Raw genomic sequence first — 24,061 nt, 5'->3', positions numbered from 1 at the left:
AGTATTTCCTCTTTTCAAAAACTTTCAATAACTCTACATAGCCCATATGACAAAGTTCAAATTCCTTAGATTGGCAGACAGGGGTCTCTACAATCTGACCAAACTAATAATCCATTCTGATTGCCCACAAATGCAGCAAAAAACTACACCCTTAACATCACCCTGAGCACATCTTCTACTTTGTTATCTTGTTCATACTGCCTCCCTTTCTGGAATGCTACTCATACTACCTCCCTAGAATTTCTGCCTTCAGAAACCATATTTAATTGTATTTTAGCAACAATCATTCAATCAGAAATTATTAGGTATACTTGTAAAATATGGGTTTATTGAAATACAACATAGTACACATAATTTGATACTTGTGTTCAATTAAAAAGTCAAAAAATCTCACCTTAAAAGCTGAACTGAAGTCATCTGCATCATGAGCTATTATTTCTTTTGAACAAAGTCCCTGAGTATGAATTTTGCATGGAATCACAAAGTCCCCAGGAAGAGAAGCAGTAGGGGTTCTTTCTAAGCTTTCAGGTACTTCTCTACCAGGATCAAAACGATCTACTGTCAATGTCATACTTTCTTCATCTGGAGAACAAAAATAGCAGTTATTATATAGCATGACAAGCAAGCCTACAATTATAGCAAAGCATTTTGTTAATACTAATGGTACGCTAAGCTCTTATTTTAAAAAATGGTTTGCATATATATTCTTCCACCTGACCAGACTGTGAAGTCTCTGGTGGGTAGTATCAAGTTTTACTTACCTTTATAACCTTGGCATCTTGCAAAGAAAAATAGCACAAAGAAAATCACAATAATTGGCTGAATTCGATACATAAATTCTATTATAGTTACAAAAAAATTTTTTTTAAGTATATTACCTTCATCTACTATGAGAGAACCAAGTAAAAAGCATGGCAGGCTTTTTTTATTCTGCTTAGCATGACGACAAGCAAGTCGGATGGTCTTTTCAGTTACCACAAGCTTTGGATTTCTGGGAAAAAAAAAAAAAGTCTTATATGAATGTGGTGGATCGGACATCCTAAAAAACCCTCCTGCCATGAAATGCTGCCTAAAATATAACACACATCTTTAACATGTACAGAAAAATCACTGTTGACAAATCCTAGGGTCAAAGATGGGCAGAGGTAAGAGTGGCTAGGGAGAGCTGCCTGGAAACCAGAATTGCAGTAAGTAGACACTGAAGATACAGTTATTGTCTGAGCATTTGCTTAATTTAATGAACCAGAGCAAGGATCAAGAAACTGTGAGGCCAGCCTCCTGTCTTTATAAACAAAGTCTGACTGACATACTAAATCTGTTTGTTTACATATGGTTTATGGTCTTCAGATACTATAGTATTATTGAATGTACAATATATAAAAATATGATTAAAATGTGTAAAGATATATAAAAGGGACTCTAAAATATAAGCAAGGAAATACATACTATCAAAAAAGATGAGGCATATTTGAAAAAGAACCACAAAGAACTTGCAGAAATAAAAATATAATCAATTAAAAGCTCAATATAATGAACTAGGAATAGGTATGTAAATTTTTATTATCCTATAAACACTGCACATATATTATAAACAATGTTTCATATATATGGAATACTTCCACATTTAAAAAAACCTAAACAAATAGGTTACACAGCAACTAAGTACACATAAAGAGAAAATTACCAGAGTTGAAAAAAATTACATTGTAGCACAAAAAGATACAATAGAAAATATAAAAAAGGTCAGACATTGAGAAAAAAATGAACAAGTCTAAGAAATATTTAATTGAACTTCCACAAGACTGTTTTTTTTTTTTTTTAAAGATTTTATGAATTTGAGAGCGAGAAAAAACATGAGTGGAAAGAGAGAGAAGCAGACTGTGTGCTGAGCAGGGAGCCTGACACAGGACTCGATCTAAGGACCCTGAGATCAGGACCTGGGCCAAAGGCAGACACTTAACCAACTAAGCCACACAGACACCCTCACAAGACTATTTTTTTATTAGTGACACTATCCTTCTCTGCCAACTGGTTTAGAACTTCAGTACTTTTTGACTTGTAGCTCTCCTTTAGTTCAATGGAATCCATCATCAAATGCTATAAGCTATTCAAAATATCTTGTTTCATTCTTTCCTTTTTTTTTTTTTTTTTTAAGATTTTGTTTATTCATGAGACATAATACAAAGAGAGGCAGAAACATAGGCAGAGGGAGGAGTAGCAGGCTCTATGCAGGGAGCCCAATGTGGGATTTGATCCCAGAACTCTGGGATCGTGCCCTGAGCCCAAGGCAGATGCTCAACCACTGAGCCACCCAGGTGTCCCTCATTCTTTCCTTTTGATCTCAATACTGCTACATTGCTCTACAAACCCTTGTAATAGCTACCATTTATTGAATACTTCCTGTTTTAGGCACTGTGCCAATTGCTGCTTTACAGAGTCTGTCTCATTTAATCCTTACAAGAGTGCTATGAAACAGGTATCACTATTCCATTTTCTGAATAAAGAAACTGATCCTTGCCTACTTTACTGAGATTGCATAAATAAGAAGTGGTAGAATCAGGATTTGACCCTCCAGGCAGTCTGACTCCAGTTATAGCACCTTAAACAAACCAGTAGGACATAAACCTATGTTGCTTAGATTACAGAAAACCATCTCACAGCTAGGCTAACTCCAGGCTCTCCCCACCATGACCCATCCTTCTTAGAATTCTGCTTTCAAAAGCTCCCTTATAATATAAATAATAGTGAAAGGGAATATAAGGGAAGGGGGAAGAAATGTGTGGGAAATATCAGAAAGGGAGACAGAACGTAAAGACTCCTAACTCTGGGAAACGAACTAGGGGTGGTGGAAGGGGAGGAGGGCGGGGGGTGGGAGTGAATGGGTGACGGGCACTGGGTGTTATTCTGTATGTTAGTAAATTGAACACCAATAATAAAAAAAACAAAAAACAAAAAAAAACAAAAGCTCCCTTATATACAAAATCTCAAGTCAGCAAGTCTCTATTTTCTATTTCTTCAAACCCAAGTTGTAATATCTTTCCTTCAAGATCCTACCCACAACCTATGTTATATTCCTTCTAACATGATCTATCCACTCAAAATCAGTTCAATCTTCTCAGTGTTCTACAAAGAGAGCATGCTAAAGCATGATGAAAACCCTTTTGGTTTTTATCGTATTTTGTCTCTTGAATTCCCATAATACTTATAACTTTAGATTTGCAGAACACTTTGTGAAATTAAGATTACTTCTCAAAAGCACAAGTAATAGGGGCACCTGGGTGGCTCAGTGGTTGAGTGTCTCTGCCTTTGGCTCAGGTCATGATTCTGGGGTCCTGGGATCCAGTTCCACATCATGCTGCCCACAGGAAGTCTCCTTCTCCCTCTGCCTATGTCTCTGCCTCTCTCTCTCTCTCTGTGTCTCTCACGAATAAATAAATAAAATATTTTTTTAATTTATTTATTTATGATAGACACACACAGAGAGAGAGAGAGAGAGAGAGGCAGAGACACAGGAGGAGGGAGAAGCAGGCTCCATGCCGGGAGCCCAACGTGGGACTCCATCCCGGGACTCCAGGATCGCGCCCTGGGCCAAAGGCAGGCGCTAAACTGCTGAGCCACCCAGGGATTCCAAATAAATACAATCTTTAAAAACCAAAAAACACAAAAGATTTAAGAATCAGCAAAAGGGATAGTTTGTTTGAAGGGAGATTCTGAATGGAAAAGGTTAAAAAAAAAAAAAGGAATTAGTCATAGTAATCAACTTTGCCTTACATATCATTTTGACTCCTGTTTCTACAAGTTTGATTTGAAAAGAGAAACATCTTATACCTGTAGTAATTGAGATGTAAGTAGATGAAATCTCCAACTGGCATTGGGTTCCAAAGTGCACATTTTGATGGAGGAAAATAGAAAGGTATCATCTTGCTTGAAGGAAACCTTTAAAAAATGTTTTAAATCACAGAGACAAGCAAACTTAGCAGAAATTTTATAAGAAATGGTTTAACATTAAATGATGAGGCTTTTCAAATACTTATGTTAATTTTAAGAGCTTTATATATATATATATATTTTTTTTTTAAGATTTTATTTATTTATTCATGAGAGACACAAAGAGTAGCAGAGACACAGGCAGAGGGAGAATCAGGCTCCCAGAGGGGAGCCCAATGGGGGACTCAATCCCAGATCCCAAGCTCATGCCCTGAGCCAAAGGCGGACGCTCAACTGCCGAGCCAGCCAAGCGTCCCTAAAAATATTTTGAAGAAGAAAAAAAAAAGAAAAGAAAAATCCTTATAACTTTACTATCAAGAAAATAAGTACTCAGGGACGGACGCCTGGGTGGCTTAGTAGTTGAGCATCTGCCTTTGGCTCAGGTCGTGATCCTAGAGCCCTGCGATGGAGTCCCACATCGGGCTCCCTGCAGGGAGACTGCTTCTCCCTCTGCCTGTGTCTCTGCCTCTCTATGTCTCTCATAGATAAATAAAATCTTAAAAATATATATAAAAATAACTTAAAAAAAAAAAAAAAGAAGCACTCAAAATGTAGGTATAGCTTTTTCTTGTCCCTTTTTCCCTATGCATACATAAATTTATATACACACATTTTTTTAAATGAAGCGGGAAGGATGCCTGGCTGGCCCAATTGCTAGAGCATGTGACTCTTGATCTCAAGGTAATGAGTTCAAGCCCCATGTTGGGCATGGAGCCTACTTAAAAATCTAAAAAAAAAAATTTTTTTTTGAAGAAAGAAAACTAAATAAAGAAAAAAGAAATAGGAGTATCAATCCTATAAAATCATTAAATAACAGAAATAACTATAAACCATGAATTTACATTTAAATTTAAAACTAAAATTCTGTTCTTCTGAACTAATTTCTAGACAATATCTAATAAAATTATGGAAAGCACAAAAACTTAATACAGTCTATTTTTCAGTGTTTCCAATATTGGTATCTTGGGTCCTACTACTTCAGTTGAATTATTACTGAAGCATCAAAAGGACAGCAACATAAACAAGTCCTTAGCGAAGATCCTAGAGACAGTATATAGCAAGTTTCAATCTTAAATCATACAAAGCACCATCACAAAGTTTTTTATTTTACATAAGTGAGTAACATGAGAAAACCACAGTAAGAAAAAAACAATGGAGCGAAAGGACTGAGGGGAAGATATCAGCCTAAGTTCCCAGGTAATTAAAGCAAGAAAGCTCTGGCAGTGAGCTACCTACACCCAGTGTATTTGCATGGTCATAGACTATTAAGTAGGTGAACTGAAAGAATATTCATCATATCACATATTAAGAATACCTTGTTCTAGATCTTACGTTCACGGATCACCTAGTGAAGCTTCTCAACTACAAGACTAGCCCCAGTTTACTGATCACCCAATATGTACCAGGCATCTCAGTAGGCATTTTACATACACAATATTTCTCACTAAAACTGTTCCAGAAACACTTTTATCATCCATTTTATAGATAACAAACTATAACTTTCCTAACTTTATACAATTAAGCAGCAAAGCTGGGATCTGAATCTAAGTGTCTGATTTCAAAGATTATATTTCTAGAAGCTAAACGGTATAGTGCTTTAGAACCTGGGTTCAAATTCTGATTCCATCATTACTCCCAGCTGTGTGTCTAATTTGAGCTCATAATATCTATAAGAAGGATTTTTAGTCTCCCTTTTTTGAAATGAGGACATGGTCTGAGATTGAGAAATCTGTTCAAGGTCACAAAGCAAGTAAGGAACAAACTCAGTTTATCTACATTTCTGTATCTAACGTATTTATCACGTATTTATCAATTGGTGAGAGGCCGTATGATGTAGTGGGTAAAACAAAATGTCTGGAAGTTAATTGTTTAGATCTGAAAACTCATTTCAAGATTTGCTAGCTATGTGACCTCGCTCACATTATTTAATGTCTCTGTGCCTCAGTTTCCTCATCTGCTAAACAGGATAATACCTGTATCTCCTGTAGTTATAATGAATATTAAATGAGTCAACACATGTAAAGGGTTTGAAGTAGAAATCACATAAGGTTTAAATCCTGGCTATACCACTTACCAACTATGTAACTTTGGGTTGGTTAATCTCTCTACACTATAGTTTCCTCGTTTAAAAAAAAAAGAATGGGGGATAATAATAGTACTTACACCTTATAGTTTGTTATGAGGATTAAATAAGAATAATGCATGGCACATAACAAGATTTCTTTAAATGCTATTAGCCCTTTTCTTAACCTAAGGTATACAGTAGACTTTAGAGGCAGGGGAAACACAAACATCTTGAAATGTGATAGAAACTTTTACATGCATGTATAACTGTTTTGTCTTAGGGAAGGAGATTCATGCAATCAGATATTCAAAGGGGTCTGCAACTCCTAAATAATTCAGAACTGTTGCTCTCTGGCCCAGAGATTATTGAAAATGAAAAAAAAAAAACCAACACCCCCCCCCCAAAAAAAAAAAAAAAAAAAAACGAGAGATCATTAAATAAGTAAAAACTAGAGTTGAATGTATCAGGAATAATCAATTTATTATATAAGTATATTCTTACCTAGAATGTGTAATTAATTTGACCCCCCCCAAAAAATAATAATTTGACCCTAAAAATAAAACTAAAAAGAGACTGTACTGAGTTGTTGCAAACACAAGTTTTTTCAAAGAACAGAAGTTGACAAATTTTCAAAGAATAAGAGGTGGCAGGAGGATAAAACAGAAGGGCCAAAATTAAGCAAAAGGAATATGATAGCCTCTTTTGGTCAGGTTTCCCATTGTCTTCATCAAAAACATCTGGCACAAAAAAAAAAAGTACAGAGAATGAAGGTAACTCGTGGATATAATTATAGTTTAGAAGAAAACAACATTCACACGACAGCATTAACTGTCCCTTCCCAGAGGGAAAAAAAGAAGAATAAATCATCTAAATAGCCAAATAACATAAACCAATCTGTCTTGTCCCCAGAGTACTGACAGACTGAGAAAATTAGGAGACAGGTGGTATGCTCCTCCTTCCTCTTCCACACAAATGGGAAAAGGCTTAGGGACATTTAAAAAAACTTAGTATATCCAGTGTGAAATTTTTCCATTCAAGGATTAGGGTTTAGACAAGGGAAGGAACCCAACCATTTTCTTACTTGTTTAGGATGTAAATAAATATGTATGTGATTTTTTTAGCCTCAAGGGGTCAGGTTCCATTTCCCATCGATAAAGATGCTCTGTGAAACCAAAAAAGGGAAAGTGGGAATGAAACTAATATTTACCAAGTGCCTACTATGTGCCAGATCCTTACTTTAGTAATCTTATTTAATCCTTCACAATAATCTTGTTATACAGACATTACCATGCCCCATTTACAGATAAGGAAACTGAGGCTTAGAGAAGTTTTCTTCTTCTATTCCAACCTATCTTCCCAAGTTAGGAAAAGTAGTGAAAAAAACATTTTGTAAAAATATTTCTATACCTGGTATTTATCTGGTGCCCTGCAAGAGAATATGTAGGCTCCATGATAGTTGGTGAATTTTGTATTCAATTTCAAATGCTTAGTATCCTAAAAAAAAAGTAAAGAGAATGTTATCAATGAGTGATAAAAAACAAAAAATAAGAAACATGATTTAACGGCATATTAATAGTACAGGCAAAATTAGGTTACTTTTATGAAGTGTCTTCATCTATAGTAAAATAAAACACTTGTGTATTCTGATTGTTTTTCATACTTTATAGTCATTCTGCCTATAAATTAATGTTAATATTTATTTTAGGCAGCAGGTGGTATTTAATATATGAAATTTTGAACAAAAGCCTCATAATATTCAGAAAACCACAAAATAGTACACAGGAACAACTTGAACTAGGTATTTATTGAATCTGTATGAGGTTAACAAACTTTAAGTCTTGTGGAGATGGAAGACAAATACTGCATCCCCACAAACTGATATGTTTCCTGCAAAATCAGTGGAGTTTTTTTGGCTGCACATGCCCTCTCTGGGTACTTTTCATCCACTCCCATTGCCTCCATACCCATTTATACATAGCCAACTCTCAGTTTCCACCTCTCTCCTCAGTTACAAACCTGTATTTCTAGCTGTACTATTCACTAGATATCTCCAACTAAATATTATCAAAGCAAAATACAGAGTGCATAGTCCTTTATGGTTCAGTACTTCCTATACTCTTTTATTAGGTCTTTTATTAGGAGTTCTTTAAGCTGTGTACATTCTACTTCAATTCTAGCAAGAAGGAATTGTCTGAAGCAAGATAAGGGAGGAAAGAGTTACTGATGCAGATGCAGAAGTCTTTTCAGATAAAGCCAGAGGCTGAAATTATGGACTAGAACAAAATCTTATTTAAAGAGCCACCTGGGAAAAAAAAAAAAAAAAAAAATTAAAGAGCCACCTGGGTGGCTCAGAGGTTGAGTGTCTGCCTTCAGCTCAGGTTGTGAATCTGAGGTCCTGGGATTGAGTCATGGGCTCCCGGTGCATGGAGCCTGCTTCTCCCTCTGCCTATGTCTCTGCTTCTCTCTCTCTCTCTGTGTCTCTCATGAATTAGTAAATTAAAATCTTAAAAAAATAAATAAATAAAGTGCTCTTGTAAGGCTACAACGTCCCTCTTGGACTTCATGCATTGCCCATGGACTGAAGGCTTCTTTTTTTTTTTTTTTTAATTTATTCATGATAGTCACAGAGAGAGAGAGAGATGCAGAGACACAGGCTGAAGGAGAAGCAGGCTCCATGCACCGAGAGCCCGACGTGGGGCTCGATCCAGGGCCTCCAGGATTGCGCCCTGGGCCAAAGGCAGGAGCCAAACCGCTGCGCCACCCAGGGATCCCGGACTGAAGGCTTTAAACTTGAATACCGTCTGCATCACTTGGGTGTCACCGATAACAGTATTCAGATGGATGACTTTAATTCTAGGAAATATATAAAATGCCATTTTTCTTCATTAAACGGAAGAGCCTTAAAACTCCACATCTGTCTCTTTTTCCTTTATGTATTAGGGTAAAAAGGTAATGTTGATTTTTTCTCATTTTAAAACAATACACGAGTTTATTCTGACAGCATCACACAAGCCATGAAAGCCGCCGAACCAAAGCCATATGCCACTATACCTAGCAAGACATACTCTCCTCAGGTGATGGCATCATGGTTCATCAAACTGAAACTCCAAGTTATCCTTACCTCTCCTTCCTCCCTCCCTGTTTTCCTATATAAATTCGGCTTATCTCCTCTACCTTAGTTTCTGACTTCATCAATTCTCACTAGATTTACTGAAAAGTCCCCAGACTGCTCCCAGGGGAGTATCTGTGCATCTCGGACCAAATTATTCCCCCTGCTTAAAAACCGGATGGCTCTTCTTTATTTTTTTTTTTAAGATTTTATTTATTTACTCATGAGAGACAGAGAGAGAGAGAGGCAGAGACCCAGGCAGAGGGAGAAGCAGGCTCCCTGCAAGCAGCCCGACACGGACTGGCTCCCGGGACCCCGGGGTCACGCCCCGGGAGGAAGGCAGGCGCTCCATCGCTGAGCCCCGGGCACCCCGGCTCCTTTGCCTGCAGAGCAGAGCGCCCCGGCAGCCTGGCCCCATCGTACCGCGCCAACCTCCTCCTCTATCCACTCATCCCACCCCCCGAGCACCTGCAGCCTCTGCACAGGCCACCCCTGAAGCTGGAATGCCCTCGCAAAGCCCCGTGGCCCTTCACCGCCCGCGCTCACACCGCGCTGTTTGCACGTTACTCCCCGGAGCCCACCGACGTCCCACGTTCACCGACCGCCTCCACCCCGCAGCCGCCGGGCCCGACGGGAGGACGCAGGGCTCCAGCCGACAAACCTTCGCAGTAAAAACACCTTTACGTGGCACGCAATGGACTGCAAGCCTCTCACTCACCTGAGGACAAGCGGTTCCAGGAACTCCAAGTCCTCCTGACTTACTTTTCCACTAGCTCCCCTTCACGGTACCGGCCGCAGGCTCCGGGAGGGCGGAACCCGCCGCCGCGCCGCAGGCCGCCCGCCGTCCTCCGAGCTCCGCCGCCGCCACCCTCCGGGAGCACTCGGGACACAAAGCCCCAGTCGCCGCCACCTCCGCCCCGCGGGGCCTGTTTGTTGGGCCGGAACAGAGGTCGGCTCCAAGCAGCGCCTCCGTCCCCGCCGCCCCGCCTCCGGGACGTTGGGGTCGCGGGAACCGAGGCGGCAAACACCGGCTCGCGAAAACGAAGCCCGCGCCGCGCCTACTGATTGGTCAGAAGTCCCACCCGTCAGGGGCGGGGGCGGGGGCGGGGGCGGGGCCAGAGGCCACACGCACGGTCGCCGCGACGTGCTGCGACACCAGCCAATCAGCACTCCGCATCCATCCGCGCTCGTCCAATCCCAAGCCCCATAGGAGAACCGAGTGCGCCGCCGGCTCCCCAGAATCAGGATCGAGAGGATTTAAACACTTCACTGCGGGCAACGGTTAAGTTCCGGGGATGGGCGGACCTTGCGCACGCGCAGTGAAAAGCCCAGTGCGGTAGATGCGGGGTGGCAGGGGAGCCGGAAGTGCTTGCTGTCTCCATTGTCGCCGGCTGGCTTTTATTTAAGTAGAGAATAGAGGGAAATTACGTTTCTTCTAGTTTCTTTAACTAAAGAGTCCTAGGCAGCCTGGGTGGCTCGGCGGTTTAGCGCCTGCCTTCACGCCCAGGTCGTGATCCCGGGGTCATGGGATTGAGTCCCACGTCGGGATCCCTGCAAGGAGCCTGCTCCTCCCTCTGCCTGTGTCTCTGCCTCTCTCCCCCCGCCCCCCCGTGTCTCTCATGGATAAATAAAATCTTTAAAAATAAATAAATAAATAAATAAATAAATAAATAAATAAATAAATAAATACACTAACCAAGAGATATATGTTTTATAGAATGTCCCTCTCTGCTTTCCTGAAAAAAATTCCTGGAATCTAGGGCACACGTTTTACGAGAAATGATGAATTCCCCAGCTGGGATGTGAGAGTAGGAAGAGCCCCAGACAGTAATGCATTTTTGACAAAGTGTTGGCCATCCCCATAGGGAGCTGTGGAGCAAAGATTGCCCATTAGAGGAGTCCCACATTAGGCAGAAATGGCTAGAATCCTTGCTGTGCTCAATCATTTCCTGGGGGGCTTCTCAGAAAAAGCAAGCACCAAGGTAAGGCACATACTGAAGGCCACAGCAAGAGGCTATTAGCCAAGTGTACAATTGCAGCTGATTGGAATGTTCTTTCAGGAGAAAGAGCTAAGTGACACGCCTCAATGGCTGTCATGAGTTACATTGAGTGCAAAGGCCCTGGAGTGGGAGCTTTATGTGGGAGCAGTATGTCCTTAGCAGAATGAATGAGGAGAAGAATACTAAGAGTTAGAGGTGCCTAGGTGGCTCAGTGGTTGAGCATCTGACTTTGGCTTAGGGCATGATCCCGGTCTTGGGATGGAGTCCCACATAAGGCTTCCTGTGAGGAGTCTGCTCCTCCCTCTGCCTATGTCTCTGCCTCTCTCTCTGTCTCTCGTGAATAAATAAATAAAATATATTTTTTTTAAGTGTTAAAGGAGGAAGGATGCCTGGGTGGCTCACTGGTTGAGTGTCTGTCTTTGGCTCAGGTGGTCCTGAAGTCCTGGGATCAAGTGCCGCATCAGGTTCCCCACAGGGAGCCTGATTCTCCCTCTGCCTATGTCTCTGCCTCGGTGTGTGTGTGTCTCATGGATAAATAAGTAAAATCTCGGGGGAAAAAAAAAAGGAGATGAAAGAGGAGGTGCTGGTAGACCTTAAAGCTTTAGAGGCCATGATAAGGATTTGACTGCACTTTTGAGTTAGATATGAAGCCACTAGAATATTGTACTCTATTTCATTCTATTTATTCGTTTTAAAGTAGGCTCCACACCCAATGTGGGACTTGAACTCAAAACCCTGAGATTAATAGTCACATGCTCTACCTATTGACCCAGCCAGGTGCTGCAACCACTGGAATATTTTAAATAGGGGGCTGACATGATCTGATTTTAGGTTTTAGAAGGACTACTATGGTTGCTACTTTGAGAATAAACTGTAGGGGAAAGGAGAAGCAAGGAGACCAGTTAGAAAACTACTGCAATGACCTAGGAGAGACATTCATAGTAGCTTGAACCAGACCTGTAGCAATAGAAGTGGTGAGAGGTGGTTGGATACTGGAGATATATATTAAGATTTTATTTATTCATTCATGAGAGACACAGAGAGAGGCAGAGATATAGGCAGAGGGAGAAACTGGCTCCTTACAGGGAGCCCAATGTGGAACTCAGTCCCAGGACCCTGGGATCATGCCCTGAGCCGAAGGCAAATGCTCAACCACTGAGTCACCCAGGTGTCCCTATATATACTTTTTTGAGAGAGAGAGAAAGAGCATGTGCATGCATGGGGGGGGGGGGGGGCGGGGTGGAGGTGGGGATGAGAGAGAGGAAGAAGGAGAGAGAGAACCTTAAGCAAGCTCCACTGACACGGGGCTTGATCTTATGATCTGGAGATCATGACCTGAGCCAAAATCAAGAGTCAGGCCCTTAATTGACTGAATCACCTAGGCACCTCTAGATTTTCTTAGTTTTTAACCTAGTGTCATTTTTCTGTTCCATGATTTCATCTATGATGCTACATTACATTTAGTTTTCATCTCTCTTTGGGCTCCTCATGGCTAGTTTCTCAGACTTTCCTTGTTTTTGATAACCTTGACAGTCTTGAGTACAGGCCAGGTATTTTATAGGATTTCCCACTATTAGAATTTGTCCACTATTTTTCCCAGGATAAGACTAGGTCTATAGGGATGCCTGGATCACATATATATAAACTATGGACTTTAATTAATAATAATTAATTAAATTAATAATAATGTACCAATATTGGTTACTTAATTGTAACAAATGTACCATATTAAATATAAGATGTTAATAATGGGGAGAAACTATGTGGGGGGTATTTTTTTTAAGATTTATTTATTTATGATAGACATAGAGAGAGAGACAGAGGCAGAGACACAGGCAGAGGGAGAAGCAGGCTTCATGCCGGGAGCCCGACGGGGGACTCGATCCCGGGACTCCAGGGTCGGGCCCTGGGCCAAAGGCAGGCACTAAACCACTGAGCCACCCAGGGATCCTCTATGTGGGAGGGGTTATATGAGAACTCTGTAGTATGCTCTTAGCTTTTCTGTAAATATAAAAGTGTTCTAAAAAATAAAGTCTACTAAAAAGAAAAAAGGGAGGGGCAAGAGGAGAGTTGAAACATTAACTTTTGAGCAATAACAATAAAATGTCTTCTTTTTGATTAATAAGAACTCAAATACAGTAAAACTTCAGGTAAACATTTTATTACCACTGAACTTCTTTTTTTTTTTTTTAAGATTTTATGTGTGTATTCATGAGAGACACACAGAGAGAGAGGCAGGGACACAGGCAGAGGGAGAAGCAGGCTCCGTGCAGGGAGCCTGATGTGGGACTTGATCTCGGGACTCCAGGATCACGCCCTGGGCTGAAGGCAGGAGCTAAACCACTGAGCCACCCGGGGATCCCCTACCACTGGACTTCTAAGCAGGATATACATTTAACAATATGCATAACATAGATACTTTTCAAGTTAAACGAAGAGGAAAGTAATTACTGAATTCATCTTAGGATTGAAATGACTCAGCCTCTTATTGAGGAGAACTTAGAGGTGCCTAAAGGGCCTTCTTCCCTAGATATTGAGAAAACATTTTTAACTATGTTATAATGTAATAAGTACTGGCTTTAGGATTGGGCCTCAATTCTGCCATTTAATCTCTCTACATTATCATAGAAAAGAGTTAATGAGTGTGAAATTTAATTAAAATTAATTAAAAGAGTACCCATAAATTATTATTTGTCCAAGTGTATTGACAATTGACAGTGTTAATAAATGAGCAACACATTCAGAGATTAAGGGAGTTGATTTATTAAATTAGAGAATAAGCTTAGTGAAATAAAACCTATAAATGCCATACCAAGGACCTTCTACACACTAAGCTTTGTGCTTAATGGACTGGAAGGGTATGACAAACATAGAACCAGGAAGGCACAATTTTAAAAGTGGGGTAATAACAGGTAATTATCCAAAGCAAACATGAATTACTTTTAGACTGTGGGCAGTTTAAATAGACTGAATATATACTACTGTACTGATCTATTCTTTGATCCTCATTTTTTAAAATTTATGTCATTTCAGGACACTATGAAATTGCTCTGGTTATGGGTCTTTACAGAGAAAAGCTACTGGCCTTATTTTTCAGACTTGCAAGTGCTTTAGTTTGCTTCACAGAGAATCATTTCTAGTATGTCATACTTTGAAAAACTGTATGAGTTTGTTGCACAAACACTGCTATAACAAGAAAAAAATTGTAAAAGCTAAAGTTCACCTAAAATGCTAAACCTTAACACATCACTTGTTCTCATTTTTCCTTATTCCCTTCCAGTTCCGGTCCACATGACATAGTCTTTATGATAACGCTGGGTAAATGTTCGGTGTTATAAACCCTGGTGTGCCTGCTAGTAGGCTGGATGAAGGAATTAAAGCGGTATTGTTATCAGCAGGAACAAGGAAGTTGGAATTAGTTATGAGTTTTGTTACTCCAAATACCAATTTTTCCTTTCTCTATTTACACTTCTGAGCTAAGCTAGACTACTGCTCTTTAAAACAGCTACAGCTTTGCTTTTAAGGAACATCATATTTTTAAAGGGGACTGTTAATCTGTCAATTTGTATAAAATTCCTTTGAGACTCTTAAACCTCTTGGGAGAGGTAAAAACAACAATTTACGTGTCAAGTCAACTTATTTTACTTTTCTTCCCCTATAATCTCTATACTCAGTATAAATCTTGAACTAATGACCCTGAGATCAAGAGTCATATGCTCTGCCCAACTAAGCCAGCCAGGTGCCCCATATTTTACTTATTTTTTTAAACCTTGGATTGTTTGGAATGAAGACAGGAATGATGAAATAACACATACAGATACATTCTCTAAGAGTATTTGCTTGACTGAGTTAATGTACCATCATCCTGATTTTGCAGGCAAGAAAACTACAGGTGTAACCAACCTACCTGTGCTTACAGAGTTAATAGCAAAGACGCTAAGACCTGTCAAAGACAATCTCCCTTCCCTGTTCAGCCTGCTTTTCTGCAGCATAGACCTGATGGAGTTCAGCTGACACACCTCCAAGAGGTTAGGCATATTGCCTGTGATCAGATTTGCCACGTCAGGTTTTTAAAGACCATATTTCTTTTAACAAATGTTCTTAGAATATTTGATAAGAGGTCCTTTGATAAAAGAGGAAATCGAATATGCAAATATGCAAATCTAAGTAATAGAAATCTTCATTTTAGAAACTCCATTAAGTATCAGGTGATATAATGTACTAAGCATCCTTCCAGGAAACAGATCACAAAATAATAGATGGTTACAAAGGCCTGAATGTAAAGCATATGGCCTGCCACCCCCCTCCTTTGCTACCATATGCCGTGTCTTTGCTTCATCACCCAGACTGATTTTAGAAACTGGTTCCTAAGTATATCAGGAAAAGTATTTTTGTAATTACAGGGAAGTAGCTGCCAAAGACCACCATAGGATAAAACTTGAGTGGCAGCAACCAAAGTAGTCTAAATCTTCCAAGGACCTTGGAGTACCCTTAAGAGAGTGAATCATACTGCTACAAGTAATAAGTTGTAATGCTGTATAAAGAGTAATCAGACATAGTCTCTTCCCTCTAGAAGTTCTAAATCTAGTGTGGAGATACACAATATACCACAGTGGTGGTTATGTGTATAGAAGAAGAAAAAAGGGGCACCTAACCCAGTCTTGCAAGTTTGGACAGAGCTTCCTGAAGGAGGTAAACTCTGAGCTGAATCCTGAAAAATGAATGGCACATACCAGCAAAGAGGTATGTATGTTCAAGAATGGAAAAATGAAAATATAGGAACAGATGATCTATCCCTAAAGGGTAATTATGATAAATAGGGCAGATAAGTGACAAGGCTCTGCTTTTTAAGCTCCTATAAAGTTCACTAGGAACATAGCTATACCCTGGAAATAATATGCATGCACTGAATACATGCCCCAAAGACCTAAGGTACTTGATGATAAATAAACATATGGGTAGGAGTGGGTTTTGAGGAGAGCTCTTGTTATATGTCTTCCTGAGATCAGTCTTCTCATCTATAATAGAACTAATTTTGGGCACCTGGGTGACTTAGTGGTTGAGCATCTGTCTTTGGCTCAGGTCATGATCCTGGGGTCCTGGGATCAAGTCCTGCATCAGGCTCCCCAAGGAAGCCTGCTTCTCCCTCTGCCTATGTCTCTGCTTCTCTCTGTGTGTGTCTCTCATGAATAAATAAATAAATAATCTTTTTAAAAAACAGAACTAACTTTGCAGGACTTTTGTGAATATGGAACTTTTTTATCTTATAAGGGGTCTGAATTGTAGAGAAAGAATGCAGATTTAAAGCCATATAACACCAAGTTTGAATTTGACTTTATCTACTGTCTGTGTGGTCTTGAACAAAGTACTTCCATTTCCTGGCTGTTTCTCCATCTGCAAAATGACAGTACTAATGTCACAGTGTTATGAGGATTCTATAAGGCAAGGCTAATGTATAACCAACACAACTGGTAAGACCGTATTGGTGGTTAAAATAATTAATTATTTTCATATTAGTTAGTTTATAGCTACTCCACTGAGCACTTTGAGTGCCCTCCACCCTTCTCCTGGGACCCCAAGTACTTCTTTATGATCCAGCAATTAGAAAGATGATGCCTGGCATAGCAAATCTTGGCAAGGAAATCTACAGATATTCTGATTGTACTGATTATTAAAAAGTTTGAATATCTAAAAATTAGATAATGTAAGTGAAATGCCTGGTACTTAGTGGATATTCAATATATGTTCATCAAAATTATGAAATCAATCTATGGGTTTATTCTTTTTTAAAAGATTTTATTTATTCATGAGAGACAGAGAAAGAGGGAGGCAGAGGGAGAGGCAGGCTCCCCGCAGAGCAGGGAACCTGATGTGGGGCTCAATCCCAGGACCCTGGGATCACAACCTGAGCCGAAGGCAGACACTCAACCGACTGAGCTACTCAGGCACCCTAATCTATGGGTTTAGATGGGAAATGGCTCTCTACTGGGTGACATCCATTTATTCAATATATATTTATTAAGGCATACTATTTTTGAAGGTCTGGTTGTTTGCATCTAGGTGGAATTCCTTCTTTTCTCTGCTACCTCCAAGGAGTAGAAGCACTGATCTAAGGTTAAGAAAAAAAAGCAAATTCTTTGAGTACAAATTAGGAGCAAGGCGCTAAGAGTTTGACCCTTCACTGTGGACAAGTAGAGGGGTTAAATGTTAAAGCATCCGAGTATCATGGTGTCTTTTATGAATGCTTGGCTTGGGCCCATGGGAGTGCCTGGTCCGATGACATAGGTGTTTTGGAAAAACTCCATGTTTATCCTCTTTCTACTGAGCACTATTCACACTGAACACTCCAGGTCACCAATGAGGGGCAAGGAGAGGAGGGGAGAAGAGAGGGCGGGGTTCCCACATTAAGCATTTCATGTTGCAAGCCGTTAAGTTTTGGGGTTGGTTTGTTATGTAGCAATAGATAACCAGTACAGGCCCAAAGAGCTAACAAATAATAAATTTTTCTTTGGCCTAACCTTGTTCTTCCTGGAAATAACTCCCTGGAAAACCCTTGGCAGAGATGGATATATGGGTTTCACTTTTTGGTATATATTCACAACAGTATTTTCCTTAGTTGCCTAGCATGGTTGGCACAAAGAGCTGCACAAGGTACGAGACCGTAAGTACTCAATGTAAGGTGGTCATAGTTCTCCAGGGAGACTTAGAAAGGTCCCTGCATCTTGCTATATGTACGTATACAATGAGATTTGGGATTCAAACTCCTGTGTGGATTCCTTATTCTGGTGAACTCTACCAAGGGAGCAAGAAAGACTACTTTTTTGTTTATGCCCTAAGGTCTTCACTGACAGCATGTGAATAGCTTTCTAATCCTCTTTTCCACAGCTCCCATATCCTGAACATCTTTTAACTCTAATTGCCAGAAGAGATACAGAAAATAGTTGAGAGAACATGCACAAAGGAAAAGAAGGCACATCTGCTTCAATATGGCCTTTTTTGTACTCCTACAGCTTCTTAGTATTATGACCAACTGTTCTTTTTTTCAGCTGATTGGTGCCCCAGCTCCTCCTTCCCAGGGGTCCAGGGGGCTCAATAAACAAGCACACACACACACACACAAAAAAAAAAAAAAAGAAAAAAGAAAAAGAAAAAGAAAAAAGAAATATTGTGAAGGAATACAAGTAAGTTACTAATCATAATATTTTTCGAGCTGTGATGACCTGAGATATTCTATTCCCTCCTCCATGATGGGAAGGAAAAGGTAGAAATTATGGAAAGGAAGGAAGTAGTAACTGAAGGGAGAAGGGATAAGACAGGCAAAGAAAGAGAACAAGGCAGGGAGAAGGACAGAAAAAGAGAACTAGATGAGGAGAATGGGAGGAAGTGAGAAATGGGAGAAGGGGAGGAGAGATAGGAATAAGTTTAAAAAGGGAGAGGAGGGAGGGAGAGAAGGAAGGATGAGATGGAGAGGAGACTAGAAATACTGGGTGAGGGGGAGGAAAGGAGTAGTAGAGGGGAAAGAGACTAGGGGTAGCCAGACAGAGGCTATATCTCCCTCTTCCCCTCCTGTTTGCTATCATGTACCAACCTTCTTGTCACTTCAACAACTTTGTTCCTCTTTCATAGTTTGTCTCTGGACCCTAATGCGATGATGTAAACTTCTTGGATGAAAATCCAACACCCTGGCCACTCAGTTCCAACTACAGGGCATGCTCTTGCCTCAGTCTTCTACTCCCATAGTCTCATCCAGCTTGGGTTCATCCTGGATCTCAACATCATCAGAAACTTATAGTCTCTGAAATCTTAATTCCAAATATCCCACCCAGAGTACTGGCATCTGTACTGCCAGTTTACTTGCTCAAATACCCCACTGCAGTCATTCTTCAACACCGATGCTTCTGGGACGCCTGGGTGGCTCAGTGGTTAAGTGTTTGCCTTCGGCTCAGGGTCCCGGGGTCCCAGGATCGAGTCCCACATCGGGGTCCCTGTGGGGAGCCTGTTTCTCCCTCTGTGTCTCTACTTCTCAGTGTCTCTCATGAATAAATAAAATCTTAAAAAAAAAACAAACAAACAAACCCAAAACATGGATGCTTCGAATACCTTGGCCCCCTTCCTGGCTCTCCTCTACATCCCCACAATCAGGCCTCATATGCCATCATTTGCTATTTTTTTAAAGATTTTATTTATTTATTCATGACAGACACAAAGAGAGAGAGAGAGAGAGAGAGGCAGAGACACAGGCAGAAGGAGAAGCAGGCTCCATGCAGAGAGACTGATGTGGGACTCGATCCTGGGTCTCCAGGATCAGGCCCTGGGCCGAAGGCGGCACTAAACCGCTGAGCCACCCGGGCTGCCCCATCATTTGCTTTTTTATATATATATTTTTTTAAGATTTTAAAAAATATATCTATTAATGAGAAAGAGAGAGGCAGAGACACAGGCAGAGGGAGAAGCAGGCTCCATGCAGGGAGCCCAAAAGGGACTCCATCCCAGGTCTCTAGGATCATGCCCTGGGCTTAAGCCAATGCTAAACTGCTAAGCCACCTGGGCTGCCCAATATGGTTTTGATTCCATATATATCCTAACAAACATTCTTGTGCAAACTCCATCTTGGTCCTCTCTCCCTCTGTTGTACTTGTTTGGTAAACACCCAACCCTGGATGGCCTCAAGAATTTGTCTTCTCTCTGCCTGCACCTGAACAAATACCTTCAGTGATTTAAAGCCGTGATCTAAAACACCAAGTGAGCTCTTAATATTGCTCACAAGTCCTACTGACTAGTTATCTTGAGAAAACTAATTTTTCCATTCTTAAAAGATGGAAAAATGAAAAAAAAAATTGTATCTTCTCTCTCCTCAAACATCCTACCTCAAAATCTTTACCCTTAATTGATGTTGCCTTTTCTTTACTGAGAAAGTACAATTTTCAGACAGGAACTCTACCTTCACACTTTCCTGCAATGGTGCCCTTCTTGCAACTCCTATTGCAAATTAATGTCTTTGTCTCTTACTTTTTAAAAAAATATACGTTTTTAAAGATTTATCCATCCACTTGAGAGAGAGAGAGAGAGAGAGGAGAGAAGTGCGTGCATGGGATGTGTGTGTGTGCCGGGTGAGGGAGAGAATCTCAAGCAGCCACCCCGGTAAGCACAGGGCAGGGAGGGGGCCTGAATTCCACCGACATGGGCCAAAATCAAGAGCTGGAAGCTTAACCAACTGAGCTATGCAGGTGCCCCTAACTCTTAAAACCTCTTAAGTCATCTCAGGTCCTCCTTTTGCCCCTTTGAGTTTTCTTCTCAGGGGGTTACCTGTCTCCCTTTCTATCATCACATCATCCCGGGGAGCTTAAGTACAAGCCCAGCACAGCACTAGCCAACAGAACTTAGTGCAGTGGGTATGTTCTCTCTGTGCGACGTCCAATACAGTTGCCACTACCGCACGTGCCCATCGAGCACTTGAAATGCGGTTGGTGTAGGGATCCTTGGGTGGCTCAGCGGTTAAAGCGTCTGCCTTCAGCCCAGGGCGTGATCCTGGAGTCCCATGTCGAGTCCCATGTCGAGTCCCACGTCGGGCTCCCTGCATGGAGCCTGCTTCTCCCTCTGCCTGTGTCTCTGCCCTTCCCCTCCCCATGAATAAATAAATAATCTTAAAAAAAAAAAAAAAGAAATGTGGTTGGTGTGACGGAAGCACTTAGCTTTTATTTGTATTTAAAGAGATTTTCCTCACGTGCAGAGCAATGGAGTTATAGTTAAGGGGCTTCTCACCGTAATTAGAACATAATCCCAACTCCTTTCCACACCCAAAGGGCCTGTACCACCAGCCTGGGCCTTCCTCTCCCACACTCCGTTCTCTGCCTCATTCATTCCCACAGCTCTGCTCTCTCTGACCTTTCCCAACACAAGCCGGCTTAGTTTTTTTTTTTTTTAAGATTTTATTTATTTATTCATGACAGAGAGAGAGAGAGAGAGCCAGACGTGGGACTCGATCCCGGGTCTCCAGGATCAGGCCCTGGGCTGAAGGTGGCGCCAAACCGCTGGGCCACCCGGGCTGCCCCGGTTTAGGGTTTTTGCATATGCATTTCTTTTTGTGGGACACGCTACCCTGCTCTTGCTCTTTCCAAGCCCTATGTCTTGGCTTAAAGGTCACCTCTGCAGAGGCTCTCTCGGACTGCGCGCGCCCAATGACATCCATCCCTCCTTATTCTTCCGCTTTTTTCCTGCAACGCCTGTACGGCTATTTCTTCCCTCCTTGTCTGTCATCCACCCCTTCCAGGTTGGCCTGTCCAGCGCGGCGGCCCACCCCCGTCCCGCGCAGACACTAGGCTCTCTCTCCCGCGCGCCGCGCCGCAGACTCGGGCTCAGGCCCGCCGCGGACGGCGCCCCACGCAGCATCCGCACACCCGCCGCCCGGCCAGCGGGGATGAAGGGCCGGCGGGGCGGGGACGGGGGGAGGGGGGGGGCGCGAGCCCGTACAGGAGCGCCCGAGCGCAGGCGCGGAGCGCGCAGCGGAAGCCCCGCCCCTTCCGGCCGCGGCGCGGACGCCTCAGCAGCCACGGCGGCGGGGCGGCGGCGGGCGCCAACTGGGCCCGCCCCCTTGCCCCCGCCCCGCCCCGCCCCGCGCCGCCGCCGGCCGGGCCGCTGTCAGCTCTCCTCGGCGTCGGGCGGAGACGCGGTGTATGGTGAGCCGCTGCGGCCGCAGGCTGCTGCACGTCCTGGGCCTTAGCTTCCCCCTGCTGACCCGCCCGCCGCTTTTCCTCTGCCCTCGCCGCCTCATGAAACCGCTGGTCGTGTTCGTCCTCGGCGGTCCTGGCGCCGGCAAGGGGACCCAGTGCGCCCGCATCGTCGAGGTGAGGCCCGGGCAGCTGGCGCGCTCCCTGGGCTTGACCGGACGCCGGGTCGGCCCGTCCCGCCGCGCCGGGCGGTCCGCGCCCCCGGGAGCCCCGGTCTCCGCGGACTACGAGTCCCGGCGACCCTTGCGGCGCCCGCGTGGCGGTGGTCGAGGGTCCTGAGGCGCGCGGCCTGTCGGGACTCGTAGTCCACGTCCCCCCGCCTCGGGGGCGCCCAGAACGGAGGGGGACCGCTTGGGGTCGCTTTGTTCCCGCGCCCCTTTTTCCTTACAATTTGGGGACCAAGTTCGTCTGGAGAGTGGGCTGGGAAGGGGATCCGGGAGGATCAGCCTCCGGGCCCCGCCGCCCCCGGCGCGCCGAGGTCCGCGTGTGGCTGGTGGGAGGTGGGTGCGGGCAGCGGGAGCGCGGGCGGGGTAGGTCAGAGGCGGCGTGCGCTCGCGGCTGTCCGGCGGCGGGGCCGGCTCCTCCCCTCCGCCCCTGCCCGCGCGCCCTCTGCGAAGCCCGGTGTCAGTCCTGGGAGGAACCCCGGGGACGCGGCGATGTGCCCGCGGCGCTGTGCTGGCCCCGGCCGTGGCCGCAGCAGCTCCGAGGCGCAGCCGGGATTCCTGCGGTGGAAAAGCCGAGCCGCGGGGTAGGAGTTCAGGCTGCAGCCTCCCGCCCGGCTCCGGCCCCGCTCCGGCCCCGCTCCGCCCGCCGCCGAGCCCCCTCCTCCCTCCGACTCCCCTTTGCGCTCTCGACCCTAAGGCTGTGCACCAGATTTAAGCTCAGCGTAAAATACCTCCCAGCGCTAAGATTGCGTACTTTCTTTGTTGTCGCTTCACGACGTGTTAGGGTTACCGGTTCAATTCTGTTATTTTTCAAACAGATAAACGTGCTTAGCCGCAGTGACACTGAGGAGAAAGGCTTTATTGGCGAATCCGGGGAATGAAATTGGAGGTAAAGGAAAACAGAGGATATCTAGAAACGAGTGGTCCTGTAGAACACCCAGACAACCCGTGTGACACTCGGTGACCACACAAGGTGTGACCCAGAACTTCTAAAATAATGCCCTCTTCCGTTCCAGGACGTGGCTTACAGCGTTACCTTCGGGCTTTCACTCCTCTCCTGTGTTCATACAATCCATCCCTGTCCTATATTTTATTCTCTAAAGAACGTCCAAAGAAAGTCAAATGGTAGCATCTACTTCATCGCTATTTTACAGATGTCTTTATAGTTATTGGTCATTTTTAGGAATAAAAGTGGAGCTAAATCGACCAAAAAAAATACAAATATTTTTCTTATTTTTATTGGTTCTTTTAACTTTTTAAGACAAGTGGCAATCGGATGATTTCAGGTTTGTCTGCTTTTAATATATGAAATACATGTATATGGTATGATAGGGGAAGGAGAAAAGATTTCAGAGTCAAACAGACATGGGTTTAAATCCTCACTCTGCTGTTTACTATTTTTTTTGTTTTGTTTTGGTTTTTAAGATTTTATTTATTTTTGAGTAATCGGTACACTCAATCTGGAGCTTGAACTCACAACCTGGAGATCAAGAGTGGCAAGGTCTACAGACTGAGCAAGCCAGGCAACCCCCCATTTACTGTTTTAGTCCCAGAGAAGTTGTTACATTTAGCTGGCTTCCTCTGTGAAAAGAGAGAAATAATACCTATCTACTATGGTATTTGTGAATATTAAATAAGGTCAGATATCTGGCACACATAGATGCAGACTTTTTTTCTCCATTTTAGACTTCCTGTTCTTAATTTTTGACATTGGTTATTTATACTTTGAAGCTGTATTACTTTAAAAATTGGTTTGTGACTGCTATATTTGAATGCATTTAAATATTTTGTCTCTGAATCATGACCTGGTTTTAAATATCTACATCTAAACTAATAATACTCAAATTACTCCACTGCTTTAAAAATAATCTACACATTCTGTAGCTAGTATTCTTTACTCTGTTCAGTAATGGCTGATAATGTTTTAAGTCTGTTAATTACCAACTAGAAGACTTCCATGATTAAATGTTTCATAATGTATTATTCTTTAATATTTTGGCAATTATATG

At 42.7% G+C, this 24,061-nt stretch overlaps 2 protein-coding genes across 7 annotated transcripts in view; one reads left to right on the top strand and one right to left on the bottom strand.

Annotated features, from left to right (window-relative positions):
- STIL (STIL centriolar assembly protein) overlaps nt 1-10,181 on the bottom strand; it is a 59,662-nt gene extending 49,481 nt beyond the window's left edge. For 2 of the 6 annotated variants that reach the window (XM_077845043.1, XM_077845045.1), the window contains exons 1-5: nt 9,880-10,180; nt 7,460-7,546; nt 3,829-3,936; nt 879-991; nt 395-582 (exon numbers count right to left, since the gene is read on the bottom strand). In XM_077845043.1, coding sequence (XP_077701169.1) covers nt 395-582; nt 879-991; nt 3,829-3,936; nt 7,460-7,503 — 453 coding nt within the window. In that variant the 5' untranslated portion in view covers nt 7,504-7,546; nt 9,880-10,180. Of the gene's footprint in view, nt 1-394; nt 583-878; nt 992-3,828; nt 3,937-7,133; nt 7,215-7,459; nt 7,547-9,879 lie in introns of those variants that run through there. The other 4 variants (XM_077845046.1, XM_077845044.1, XM_077845047.1 and 1 more) reach the window with 4 other exon arrangements.
- Nucleotides 10,182-21,756: 11,575 nt separating this feature from the next.
- CMPK1 (cytidine/uridine monophosphate kinase 1) overlaps nt 21,757-24,061 on the top strand; it is a 31,788-nt gene continuing 29,483 nt past the window's right edge. The window contains exon 1 of the mRNA XM_077845041.1: nt 21,757-22,005. Within this exon, the coding sequence (XP_077701167.1) occupies nt 21,835-22,005 (171 nt within the window). The 5' untranslated portion in view covers nt 21,757-21,834. The remainder of the gene's footprint in view (nt 22,006-24,061) is intronic.

Source organism: Canis aureus, chromosome 13 (genome assembly GCF_053574225.1).
Source record: "Canis aureus isolate CA01 chromosome 13, VMU_Caureus_v.1.0, whole genome shotgun sequence".
In the NCBI taxonomy this organism is placed as follows: Eukaryota; Metazoa; Chordata; class Mammalia; order Carnivora; family Canidae; genus Canis; species Canis aureus.
The sequence above is the reverse complement of the archived record's forward strand: the minus strand, read 5'-3'. Positions and strand labels throughout refer to the sequence as shown.